Source organism: Chlorocebus sabaeus, chromosome 2 (assembly GCF_047675955.1).
Source record: "Chlorocebus sabaeus isolate Y175 chromosome 2, mChlSab1.0.hap1, whole genome shotgun sequence".
Classification (NCBI taxonomy): domain Eukaryota; kingdom Metazoa; phylum Chordata; class Mammalia; order Primates; family Cercopithecidae; genus Chlorocebus; species Chlorocebus sabaeus.
The window spans coordinates 62,353,613-62,367,565 of record NC_132905.1 but is presented as its reverse complement, the minus strand read 5'-3'; the positions used below and the strand labels follow the sequence as shown (position 1 = coordinate 62,367,565).

Here is a 13,953-nt window from a genome sequence, read left to right as displayed (position 1 = left end):
ATGGGACCGGATCAAACCAGATCAAACCAGTTGGAACCGGATCAGACCGGATCAAACCGTATTAAACCGGATCAAACCGGATTAAACCGGTTTAAACCAGATCAAACTGGATGGAACGGGCTCAAACCGGATCAGACCGGATCAAACCGGATCAAACCGGATCAAACCAGTTGGAACCGGATCAGACCGGATCAAACCGGATGGAACCGGATCAAACCGGATCAAACTGGATGGAACCGGATCAAACTGGATGGAACCGGCTCAAACCAGATTAAACCGGATCAAACCGGATTAAACCAGATCAAACCGGATGGAAACGGATCAAACCGGATGGAACCGGATTGAACCGGCTCAAACTGCCTCTTTCTGATATTGTGTGTAATATCATCTCCCCATCTCAAAATTTTCAACTCCTTCTCAGACGATTGTACACCCCCAATGTGCACACCCTCAGAGGGAGTAACCCCCTCTGTATTAGGAGTCATATCAGCCTCTTCCTCCCTGAATATTCAGAACAGTATCTCAGGGTTGTTTCTACTTTCAGTGATACTGATTGTCATAACCCCCTCTCCCAAGCAGAAGTTCAAAACACTATCACGGGGGGTGTACACCATCTGTGATATAGAAATTAACATCGTCCTCTCCCCGGTGGACATCAGGAACAAGTCTATTAATCATTAATATTAACAATTTTATTAATAATAATTATTATTATTGATATTAATGATCACAATAGAGAGTAAAAATTAATACTGGTTTAAAATGTTAATGATTTGTAATAATAATTATTAGTAATATCACTATTAATAATAATATTATGATATTAGCAATTCATGTGACGTAAATCAATACCCAGTGATGCTGGGAATCAAACAATAATTGGTATTGGAAACTAATAATATTATTTGATGACATTAATATTAATAATTAATTGAAAACATGCATAATCATGTATTTAAAATCATTATCCATAATTAATAATGGTATCGTATAATTTTTAGTATCATTGATAATTATTAAAATCGATCATTGATGATTCATAATCATATTATTATTCCTAATTCCACAGGAAGTGTAAACCTACTTGTGATGCTGTTCTTAATATTCAGGGACGGAAAGCAGGATTTTAGTTTTAATATCGCAGTAGGTGTACACTCACCACGTGACACTGATCCTAATATAAAGGAGGGTAGAGTATCACATGACTCCAAGCATAAAAATGAATGGATAGCTACCCGGTAATATTGCTCGTAATATTCCCGGAACAAGCCTATGCTATTAGTCCGAATATGGCACTGAGGGTACAGCTCTTCTGAGATATTAGTCCTCATATACGGAAGGGGAGAGGTTGATAATAATTCGGAGGCTGTGTGCTCCCGCCCAGTCATATTGTAATTACTATCCTGGGAGGGAGAGGATGATATTCCACTCTGTACAGCAGGAGGCGTACACCCAGTCTGGGATATTGTTCCTAATATCCACAGAGGGGACAGGCTGATATTACTCACAATGTGGCACAGGGTGGACATTCACCCTGTTTCATCCTTCTCAATATTCCAAGGCCAAGAGACTGATATTAATCTCAGTATCACAGACACTGTACAAACCCTTGTGATACTCTTCCAAATATCCAGATCAGATTCCCAGCAGCCACCCCCGACCGGCCCCCCTGGCTTCTGGGAGCCCCATCGCCGGGGTGTCAGGCATGCCCCCCGATCGGGCTCCCAGCCGCCACCCCCGGCCCGCCCCCTGGCTTCTGGGAGTCACCCCCAGCCCACCCCCCTGGCCTCTGGGAGCCCGGCCGGCCCGCCCCCCTGGCTTCTGGGAGCTCCATCGGGGGGGTGAGGCACCCCCAGCGATCCAGCTCTCAGCAGCCACCCCGGCCGGCCCTCCTGGCTTCTGGGAGAACCCTGGTTCAGAGAGCCAGCATTCCTTTCTTCATTAATTTCACGAAGGTTCAGAATGCACCTCACATTTAGGTGGTTTTCTTCTCCTTGGCTCTTCTGATTTCTGCATGTACACAAGTTGTTTTTTGTTTTCACCAATTCAGCCACATGGGGAACACATTTTCTGGCAAATTTCATGAAAGCAATTCACTTAAAGTACAATATTTAGTCTCCTCGGAAAGTGTTCTACTGAGCAATCCACACGTTACACACATTTTTAATGAATACCTACTGTGGGCCAGGACTTAACAAAGAACGTTGTTGAATAAAAGAGAAAAAGTGCGTGCCCTTTTGTTGCTTGTCTCCACTGGGGAGAATGATAGTAACAGATACACATGATAAACAGGCAAATAAAATAGTATATTAGACAGTGATAAGTGAAAATAAAGTATGTGTATATGGCTTTTATTATTTTATAGAAGTTTCATATGTTCCTTTCATTGATGGTTTTTGTCATAAAAAGATCTCCAAATTTGTCAAATGGTCTTCTGTATCAAATGAGTTAATCATGTGTTTCTTCTCTTTCTTCTATAAATATGATATATTACATTATTGGTCATTTGCGCATGGAAACAATCTTGTATTCCAGAAATAAATATCACTTGCTCAAGCTGTATAATTCTTCTCATACGCTGTTGAATTCAGTTTGCTAGTATTTGGTTGAGGATTGTTGCATCAATAAACCAAGTAGTAATAATGCTAACTGTCAACAGAAAGGTGTGCAACTGTACCTGGCAGCGATTTTAATTTTGTGTTGTAGTGGAAGTTTAAATTCCAATGGGTGTCATTTCAGATGAGCAGAGCCTGGCCTGTGGGACAATTTATGATTAATGATTGCAACAGGAGAGTATTATCCTTGAATCTGGACTCCAAGTCAGGAGATTCTAGTAGGTAACCAGTCAGTTGTTTTAATGGAGTATAGCCTAGGCCACAAAGAGCATTATTTTCGCATCAAGGCCCTGAGGAAATATATAGCCATCATGAGTGGTCTAGAGACTCCAAGAGGCATGAAAGACATCGCCAAAGTCTCTACAGAGAAGAGATATCTTTGTTTGCTAATTCATTTAAAGACACTAACAGGAGTGCCTGTTGATTTTAATTTGTAAGTAAAATTTGTAAATTAAGAATATGTTGCCACAGGCATCCCAAAAAAAACTTACAGATGCTGGATTATGTGGCATTAATATGCATATCACATGAATCTTCTTTGTAGAAGTGTTACCAACGTTATATCATCTTGTGCTCTTGAAGAAAGGTGGATGTCATTATTGATATTGGAACAGGATCCTCGCTTCAGGATGGAGAGCCATGGCAGCACTCCAAAAGACAACACAAAGCTGTACATAGCATAGTACAAGAAAGTCATCAGGGTAAAAAGCCTTCTCAAATTGTGGAGCCAGTCAGAGTAGCAAATCAGTAAGTCATGATGAGTCAAAGGCATTCCCTAGGAACTTTCCACCTGAGTTTAGAATGATCCCATCCTCATTGCCATTGCTATTGAAAATGTTAGAGTGATTCCTGCTGGTTGAATCTTAGAGGATCACTCTAACATGGCCATGAAAAGTTCATATGAAGAGGCATACTCACAGTTCCTAGAGATGGAAGTAGGGCAGGCCATGCAAGAAGCCACGTGGGAGGAGCTCCCAAGGAGCAGGCTCAATCAAGCAGCTGAGTAGGCAAGAGAGATGGGATTCCTGGGCAAGTGCCTTTACTGGGAGTCAAGGCTGAGGACACACATAAAAACTATGATGGGTTTTACTAAAGTGTTTTAATGTCACTAGGTCACAGTAGGGGAGGACAAAAAGAGGAATTGTGGCAGGGACCAGCTTTAAAATACTGGTTACCTGGTCACCTGGGCAGGGTGCTCACAACTTGTTTGTGGGATATCGATGCATGATTTTTTAAAAATGTACACATAACTGGACATCTTTATTTCTTCATACAACTTTGAGTTGCCATGTAGCATCCTTTCATTTCCACCTGAAGCACCCCCTTTAGCATTTCTTGTAGGCAAGGTTTAGTGGTCATGAACTCTGTTAGCTTTTGTTTATCTGAGAATACCTTAATTTCTCCCTTGTATTTGAAGGACACTTTGCCAGGTAAACAATTCATGATTGGCATGTTTTTCCTCTTTTAACATTTTGAACTTACAATTGCTCTATCTTCTGGCTTTCAGTGCTTTGTATAAGAGCTCAGCTGAAAATCTTATTGAGGGTCTCTTGTTTGTAAGGAATCGCTTCTGTCTTGCTGCCTTAAGGATTCTCTCTTTGACTTTAGTTTTCAACAGGTGGATTATAATGTGTCTTTGTGTGGGTCTCTGAGTTTATTTTTTAGTTCAACTTGCATTTCTTCTGTGCCTTAAATTTGTAGATTCCTGTATTTTATCAAGTTTGTGAAGATTTTTGTCCACTGTGTCTTCAAATAATCTTCTATTCCTTTCTCTCTTTCTCTTTTTTCTCCCCGGAACTCTAGTAAGGTGTATGTTGATACATTTGATAATGTCTCACAGCTCCCTTAGATTCTGTGCTCTAGACTTTATTCTGTTTTCCACCCATACCTCAGTCTCAATAATTCCAATTATTCCATCTTCCAGTTTTCTGATTATTCTTCCACCTGCTTATACCCATTGGGGGACCCCTCTAGTGAACTTTTAGTTGTTGTACTTTCAATTCCTAAGTTTCTGTTTGATTTCTTCCTATAATTTCTCTTTCTTTATGTTCTTATTTTATTAAGACATTTACATTCCCTTAACTCTTGGTCCATTGTTTCCTTTACCTCAGCATTTTTAAGACAGTGATTTTAACATCTGGGTCTAGTATTAGGGTGGAGCTAATACATCACAAGGGTGCTTACAAGAAGGAGGAAGGAAAGTAATTCTTAGATAAGGACATTGAAACATCCTTATATTCCAGGATGTTTGCATGTGAAGATGCAAGCAAGAGGTTAGAGTGGTGTGAAGATATAACTGTGAGAAAGGAATGTGAGAAAACTCTAGAATTTGGAAAGGCAAAAAAACAGAGCCTCCAGAAGACACATAGCTCTGCTGAAAGTGATTTAAAAATTGTCAAAATGTGAGGTGTAAAACATGTTGTTTTCGTATACATATGCATATACATACACATACACATATACATATACATATACATATACATATACATATACATATACGTAGTGAAATGATTATTAAAGTTAAGCAAATGGACACATCCATCATCTCCCATAGTTATGCTGCATGTGTTTTATGTCAACAGCACCTGAAATGTGCTCTTTAAGCAAAAATATTGAATTCAATACAACATTATTGACTAGAGTCCTCAGATTGCACATTCATTCTCTGGACTTCATCAGACTTAGCGCAATTTTATATCTTTTGATCTCCCCATCACCTTCCACATGTTCACCCCTAGTCACCACTGTTTTATTCTCTATCTTTGTGTGTTTGACTTTCATCATTTCTTCTTAATTGTACCCCAGCAACACTATTTTGGACTTCTAACCTCCAGAACTATAAAATGTTACATTTCTTTTAAGACACTAAGTTTTGGTAATTTGTCACATCAGCATTAGGAAACTTACCTAACATGATTGTGCTATGGGTGAAAAATTACCAGGGGCTTAAAACAATGTTGTATTTCCACTGGAAGCTACATATTCAGTGTGTATTGGCAGTTCTGCATGCAACGGTCATTCACACATCCAGGCAATGGAGCAGGCCCCATCAGAGCCCTGTGGGTCTCTGGAAGGGAGAAATTGATCCATAGAGGCTCTTGCAGTTAAACACACAGCCCACAAATTATACCCAACACTTCCACTCAAAACTCAGTGGTCTAAAGAAGTCACAGGGCCCCACCCAATCCAGTGATACAAAAGTGCCACACTCCATGTAGCCACAGTTGGAGGCCATATTTGGCAAAACATGGCACTTCCAAGGAGGGCTCAATAGTTCTATTCAGGTCCTCAACCCAAAGCTCTACATTAAAATTGAAACTCTTGGCCAGGCGTGGTGGCTCACATCTGTAATCCCAGCAGTTTGGAAGGCCAAGACAGATGTATTGCTTGAGCCCAAGAGTTAGAGACCAGTCTGGGCAAAGAGTAAAACTGTGTCACTACGAAAAATATAAAAATTGACCAGGTATGGTGGAATGCACCTGTGGACCCAGTTACTTGGGAGGCCAGGGTGAAAGGATCACTTGAGCCTGGGTGGTTGAAGCTACAGTGAGCTGTGATTGCATCACTGCACTCCAGCCTGGGCAGCAGACAGAGCAAGACCCTGTCTCAAAAAAAAAAAAAAAAAAAAAAAAAGAAAGAAAAAAAGAAAAAGAAAAGAAATAAGAAAAAAGAAAAGAAAGCAAACATAAAGAACAAAAGACAGTAAGGAAAAGGAAAGTGAACCTCTCTGTGCCTCAGTGTCCTCGCTTATATTACAGTCTTATGTTACAGGCCAGTTGTGAGGGTTAAATGAGAAAATACATGTAGTGGGCTGAGCTCAAGGCCTGCTCCAAGTGTGCATCCAGTCAATGAAAGTCATTAATAAACACTTGAGGAAACACACAGGATCACGTAAGGATGAAAAAATGACTGCTTTGTGCTCCTTTCCAGGAAGTTGGGTGAGGAGGAGCTGCAGGTGATTCAGCTGAGAAGTCCGTATCAGTTGTAGCTGGAGAGTCGGCCACTCTGAACTGCACTGTGACCTCCCTGATCCCTGTGGGGCCCATCCGGTGGTTCAGAGGAGCTGGACCAGGCCAGGAATTAATCTACAATTGGAAAGAAGGCCACTTCCCCCCAGTAACAACTGTTTTAGACCCCACAAAGAGAAGCAACAAGGACTTTTCCATTTGCATCAGTAGCATCACCCCAGCAGATGCTGGCACCTACTACTGTGTGAAGTTCCAGAAAGGGAGCCCTGATGTGGAGTTGAAGTCTGGAGCAGGAACTGAGCTGTCTGTGCATAGTGAGTACAGCATGGGCCTCCTTCGTCCCCTGGTGTGACATTAAGTCAATAATTACATTATCCATTCTTGGAGCAACAACCAGGTGTGGTGGTTGGTGCTCATTTTCATGATCTGATGTCACCCCTTCTCCAGATCACATGAGTTGAGGCTTGGAGATGTCATGGTAGTCGCTCGAGGGTCCACGGCTTATGTTTGATGAAAAAGACAGCATCCTCAGTCTGTGGCTCTACAGCTCTTGTCTTTGCAAAGCTGATCCAGCCCTTTGGTTCCACAGATGAGGGAACTGACAGATTGAGTGATTTCCCCAGGCACAGGTCTAGACCTTGCCTTCTGCTTCCAGAGAAAGCTTCCCCCTCAGGGTGACCCAGTCTCTTCTTTATGCAGCAGGCACTCACTGAGACCCCTGTGCACCAGGCTCTGCCCTGGATGCTGTGAAAACAGCCGTGAATGAAAAAGCCTAAAGCTCTTCCCCACCAAGCTTACATTATCTTCCCTTCTAACGAGGAGAAATCCATCCAGGGCATGGAGAGTGTAAATCGTGTTTTTCTTTATTTAATCTTCAGAAACACCCCACGGGGAAGATTCCTGGGAGGCACATTCACTGTTGAATCTGATTGCCTGGTGGGAGGAGATGCCAATAAGTTTGGCATTTGCTGTGGGTCCATTTGGGAAACCCTTGTGGGATTCAGGGACTGAGTCACACAGTCACCATGGGCTCTGAGCAGAGCTGCGTCATCTCAGAATGTCCCTCACCTCAGGAAAGAGTTCCCACACGTGGGTGACTTAGGGGTTCCCCCATATAAGGCAGCAACAATGCTTATTTGGGGTTTCCTGCCAGAGGCTTAAGAGCCTCGTCCTAACACCTGAATTCTGGAATGTCAGCACAGGAGGGATCTTTAGACCATCCAGCCCAACCCCCTTTACAGATGGGGGACTGAAGTCAAGACATGACAGGGGTCTTGTCCATTGTCACAGGGCCAGTTAGTGACAGAATTGGAGCCAGAGTCCATGTGTGAATCGAGGCAGTCTCCTTCCTTCCCCAGTGTTAGACACTGTCTCCATGAAGAACCTGGTGCCTCATAGGTGCTAAATAAAAGCTTCTCAAACAGAACCACAGGTCAGAGAACCAGCATTTCTCTTTTCACTCGTTTCCCAAAGGTTTACAATGCACCTCACATTCAGACACTAAAGCTCGTTGGTGATTGGAAAACTTCTCCCAAATTTAAGCCCTGTCACTCCATATCGAGTTTCCACATCAGAACATAGAGAGCTGCTCCAGTTTTTTACAGCTGAAAAATACTCTAATGTACGGAAATATCAAAATTTATTTTACAATCTTCTGTTGATGGATATGTAAGTTATTCCCAACCTTAGCTACTAAAACAATCATGCAGTGGATGACCTTGTACATGTGTTACGCTGCTCAGGCAGGAGATACCCACTGGAAGTGACTTTCCTAGGTCAGAGGATAGTGTGCTTTCATATTTGAGAATATTGCCCAATTTCCCTCCTAGATGATGTAGCAATCAGAGATTACAGGCGTAAGCCACCACGCCTGGCTAATTTTGTATTTTGTAGAGACAGGGTTTCTCCATGTTGTTCAGGCTGGTCTCGAACTCCTGACCTCAGGTGATCCATCTGCCTTCGCCTCCCAAAGTGCTAGGATTAAAGGCATGAGCCATCATGCCCGGCCCCACTTCAAACACTTTTAAGACAGTGGTTTTAACATCTGGCTGTAGCATCAGGGTGGACACAATATATAAGAAAGTTCCTTACAAGAAGAAGGAAGGAGATTAATTCTTAGAGAAGGACTTGTGAGGATGCAAGCAAGAGGTTAGAGTGATGGGAAGATGTAACTGTGAGAAAGGAATGTGGGCAGCCTCTGAAATTTGGTTTTTTAAAGTGTATGGCATTTTCCCCTTCACTCTCTCTCTGTCTCTCTCCTGCCACCATGTGGAGAAACTCCCTGCTTCCTTTTCTCCTTCCACCACGATTGTAAGTTTCCTGAGGCCTGCCAGTCATGCTTCCTGTTAAGCATGTGGAACTGTGAGTCAGTGAAACATTGAAGCTGAAAGTGACAATTTACAGTATCTGCTGGAAGAAACTTCTAAGCAGCAAAGCATTCCAAAAGTGAGCTGGCTGCTTCTAACAGCCTAATTCGTATATGTAAGCACAGAAATGACTTGAAACTCGAACTTATATTTAAAAGGGAAGCAAAGCATACAAGTTTGGAAAATTTGCAGCCTGGCCATGTGGTAGAAAAGAAAAGCCCATTTTCAGGAGAGGAATTCAAGCAGGCTGTGAAAATAGCATAAGTGAAAAGAAGCCTAATGCTAATATCCAAAACAATGGGAAAAGGCTTCAAAGGCATTTCAGAGACCCTCTCATTACAGGCGCAGGGGCCTAGAATGGAGCAATGGTTTTTAGGGCCTTGCCTAGGACCCACTGCTCTGTGCAGCCTTGGGACATGGCTCACTGCATCCTATTCACTCCAGCTCCAGCCTTGGCTCAAAGGGGCTCCAGTATATCTTGGGCTGTGGCTTCAGAGGGTGCCAGCCATGAGCCCTGGTGGCTCCATGTGGTGTTAAGTCTGCAGGTATGCAGAGTACTAGAGTTGAGGCTTGGGAACCTCTGCCTAGATATGTCAGAGAATATATGGAAAAGCCTAGATATCCAGGCAAAAGCCTGCTACAGGAGTGATTGTATTTTGCAATGTTATAAGGACATAATATTTGAAAGTGGGCAGGAGAAAATGTTGGAGGTAGCACCTGGTGGGAGGTGACTGGGTCTTTGGGTCACATTTCCCTCTTGGTTTTGTTCTCATGATACTGAGTGAGTTCTTATGATATCTGTTTGTTTAAAAGTGTGTGGCACCTCCTCACTCTCTCTTTCCCTCCTACTCTAGCCATATACCATATGCCCACTTCCCCTTCACCTTCTGCCATTTTTGTAAGTTTCCTGAGACCTCCAAGAAGCTGATACCAGCATTATGCTTCCTGTAAAGCCTCTGGAACCATGAGCCAATTAAACCTCTTTTCTTTATCAATTATCCAGTCTCAGGTATTTTATTATAATAATTATAGCAAGAATGGATTAATTCATCAACCTATTTATTTTTTAAACAACTTAGCACTAATTATATTTTTTCAAAATTCTCTGTTTTGTTACTTTTATCAGATACCTGTTGTTACTTCATGCCTACCTATTCTTGTTTCATACATGACTGATGTTGTTTTATGGATTTACGTTCCTTTTGTTATCTCTATACAGTTACTAAATATGCTAATGTTAAAAACCTCTTCATATTATTTTCTGAGATATTAGTCTCATTGCTGTTTTTGTTTTTGAGTTATTGTTCTTGAATTTATCATTTATCTTTCATGATGCCACTCTTGCCCACTTGTTTAGTGATTACTCCTTTCACTGTCATCTTTCCAGGAATAATACCCTGAGTGATCGTGTGTTGTCAGCACTTTGTGGAACATGGCACCTATCCCAACATTGCTGTGGGGGCTGTTCCTAATTGAGATTATGGCTTCTTCTCTGCTTCCTTCCTGAGAGATGTCTCTCCCTTCTTGTGAGAGGTGTCATAGTACAACCATTAACAGTGAAGGCCATGGAGTATGACAACCTGTGTTCTAATTCTAAAAGCTGGGTGATGTTGAGCAAATTTATTATTGCCTATGTGCCTCAAGTTTCCTCACCGGTAAAAGAAAGTTAATGGTAGTGCTAATCTCATGGGGTCAGAGTAAGGAATTAATGAGGTAACTGGCATGAAATGCTTATTACAGTAACTGGAGCACAGGACATCTGCAATAAACAATAGCTGCTACTACTCTTCATGTCATATAGAGACTAGTTTCTTGTTTTAAAGTGTAATTTGACATCGATTAACATGATTTTATTAATTTTATATTCACTTCTGTGGGTGTGGAACAGGAGGTGATGATTTTACCCTCTCCGCATCTGCCACATTGAAAAACAAATTTGGATGGAAATGTAATGATGTTTAAATTTTCATTTGACAATTACTCGTGATGGATGAAGGACCGTAAACCTAGCCTGGGAAAGAGAGGTTTCCAGACAGGTCTTTCTTAGTCATAGATGAAGGAGGAGAAACCATTTCTCCTAACAAGGTAATTTTTCTAAAGCACAAGCATATCAGGGAAGCAGTGAATTCTTCCTGTACACAAATATAATTACAGCCACAATATTTTGGTTACAATTAAATATGAATCAAGCCTTGTGTATGTATGGTTTATATTACTCTTACCATATCACTACAAGGTGCATGTTATAACATACATATACACATATTTAAATTAGGGCTTAGAGAAGTCAAGTGTCTTGTTGAAAGTCACACAGCTAGAGATTGTAAGAAAAGATCTACAGATGGACAAGAAGCAGGGTGAAGAGGATCCAGAGGGAGCAATTGATCTCAGAGTGGCAGGGGTAGTCCAAGTACACTGTATAAGCTGGGTCCCAGAAGTCCTGGGAAGCTGGGAAAGGCCACTGGTGGGAAACTCAGCATGCAGTAGGAATCCATATAAAAGCAATATTCTGAGTTCCTCTCTTCACCTGGCACCATGAGTATCAATAATGACCTACTGAGTCTCAGGCATGTATAGTCATTACCTCCTTTGAAGTCCACTAAAACATGGCAGTGAGACTTATTATCCCAAGGTTAGAAGGCAAAACTGAACCTAGGAAGGCCCAGTAACTTCACCAACTCCTTAGCACACCCTCTTAGTCAGGGTATTTATTCTCCCGCCCTCCTCAGTTCCCATCTGAACACAGTGATGAATGGAATAGGTGTTCTGTGTACAGAGCAAAGAGTATTGAAATTCATGTGACTGCCCTAGGAATCTGTCCTCCATATTCTCCCCCATAATAAACCTATACCCTCTCCATAACCCATAATCCCCACCTGACCCCACAAAACAGATCCTTATTACCCTAAGCCCACTTCCTCTCCTGGAAGAAGTCAGGAAGTAATTCCTTCTTCTGGGTGCAGGCACATGAAAGTGCTAAGGTCCACATGAAACTAAACTGGGGCAAAGTTTTGCCAGTTATATTGATAAACGTTTGGAGTAGGGAACCATTTCAAGAGCAGACCTGATTCCTCTCCAACATTGAGCAGGTCCTGTGATCCCTCCTCCTGTCCCCAAATGAGTAGCATGTGGTTGAGGCTGGTGCAGAGTGAGACCATAAGCCAACCACATCCTGCAGTCTTGAGATGGAGAGTTTAGGTAACATTTCATAACCACAAGTCCTTCTTAGCTGAAGAGCACCAAATGGCAAATCACCAAGAAGACATAAAGATGGGGTGAGGAGCCATGTGGAAGGAAATCAGACCCCAAGTGGGAAGGAGGCATTATCTCTGCTAAGCCTGTCTGATTCTCCTGAAATGGAGCGTGAATAATTGCTTGCATTGTAGCTGCTTGCTGTGCCTTTTTTCTATTTCACAACCGAGAAGCAGGTTACTGCCTCACTCCATCACAGCCACTTCCTCTTGAACCAAGGGAGGCAGGGCTTGTCTTCTCTCCTCAGAGGCGAGTCTGCGATCTTCCCAGTACAGAAGTTTGGACAGAGCAGACTCCTAAGGTCTCCAGAATGCCCATCCCAGCCTCCTGGCCCCACCTTCCTGGTCCTTTCCTGCTGATGAATCTACTGTTGGGGGGACTACCAGGTGAGCATTGCTTTGGGTTAAAGTCCTTTTTCCCTGCCTATTGAGCCATGGCCTGCCCCTGGACTTCCAGGGATTCCAGACAATGACAAGTGCTGCCAAGAAAGGCCAAGGATTAGGCCTTGACTGAGAGCAGAAAATCAGGGGGCTGAGCACTTTCTCTGTGGATCTGCAGCTGGCTACCAGAGGCATTGAACCACAGGATGATTCAACCACCACTACAACAATTACTTACATTTTGATATTTCAATTGACAAAGCAGAGAAGAATCGTTATTTAAATCCTTACCAGTGCTGAGGCCCTAGGGCCAAGCAACATCCCAAGGCCACAGACTGAGCTCAGAGACACCCTAACAGGGTTATGTGGCTCCAAGCCCAGCCCTCTCTCTTCATCACTGTGAGGAGGTGAAGTCTGTAATGGTGCTCACTTGAGATGGCCAGTGGTGCAGTGTGTCCTGGGAATGTTCAGCCACGGTTCTACCTAAGGGTGCTCCTCACTGTGTCCTCTGTTCCCCCATGCTCCTCCTTCCCCTGTGACCTGATTCTTACCACCCATTTCTCTGTGATCTCTTCCTCTTTAAGAAGTTCCACATTTGCTGCTTACTGGGTCCTATATTCCTTTCCTAGGGCTTCCACGACAAAGACCTGCCTGCTGGGCAGCTAAAACTACAGACATTTACTTCCTTGTAGTTAGGAAGGCTGAAGTCCAAGATCAAGGTGTCAGCAGGGTTAGTTTCTACTGAGGTCTCTCTCCTTGGATTGTAGAGGGCCATTTTCTCTCTGTGTCTTAACATATAATCTTACTATGTGTGTGTGTCTGTGTCCTCATCTCCTCTTCTTTTGAGAATATCAGTCATGTTGGATTAAGGCCCACCCCTATGACCTCATTTAACTAAATTCCCTCTTAAAGACTCTGTCTCCCAAACTGTAACATTCAGAGGTGCTGGGGATTAGAGCTTCAACATGTGCATTTTGAGGAACACATTCAGCCCATAACAGGTACTACAACCTCCCTTGGTTCTCTTAACTTTCCCATGGATAATTTCTTTCCCCTTCCCCAAGACAGACAGGATTGGAGGCCCTTTCCTTGTGCAGCCTGAGAGAGCCCTGCTCACTGCATCCAGGCAAGTTGCGTGTCCTGATCCCTTCTCAGGCCATAGAGCCGACCCCAGAACCAGAGGGCTGGGCACAGCAGACTCTCAGTTCCCCACTGGGCCTTGCTGTGATGTCACCTAACAGGCCCTAGAGGGCAGGGGTCTCACTTTTCAAATTATTTTTCTCACACGTACACTGTACACAAATGATAGCAGTAAGAGTTTAACAATTGAGCTCTTCCTACCATGTAGACACAGTTATTAGCATTTTGCCCG

General features: G+C 42.8%; 1 protein-coding gene across 3 annotated transcripts in view; it reads left to right on the top strand.

Moving 5' to 3' along the window:
* LOC103215816 (signal-regulatory protein gamma) overlaps positions 1-13,953 on the top strand; it is a 98,282-nt gene that overhangs the window by 69,222 nt on the left and 15,107 nt on the right. The window contains exon 1 of one of the 3 annotated variants that reach the window (XM_073008863.1): positions 12,221-12,587. The exons of 1 other annotated variant lie outside the window; for it this stretch is intronic. In XM_073008863.1, coding sequence (XP_072864964.1) covers positions 12,512-12,587 — 76 coding nt within the window. In that variant the 5' untranslated portion in view covers positions 12,221-12,511. Of the gene's footprint in view, positions 1-12,220; positions 12,588-13,953 lie in introns of those variants that run through there. One more of the 3 variants, XM_073008856.1, reaches the window with a different exon arrangement.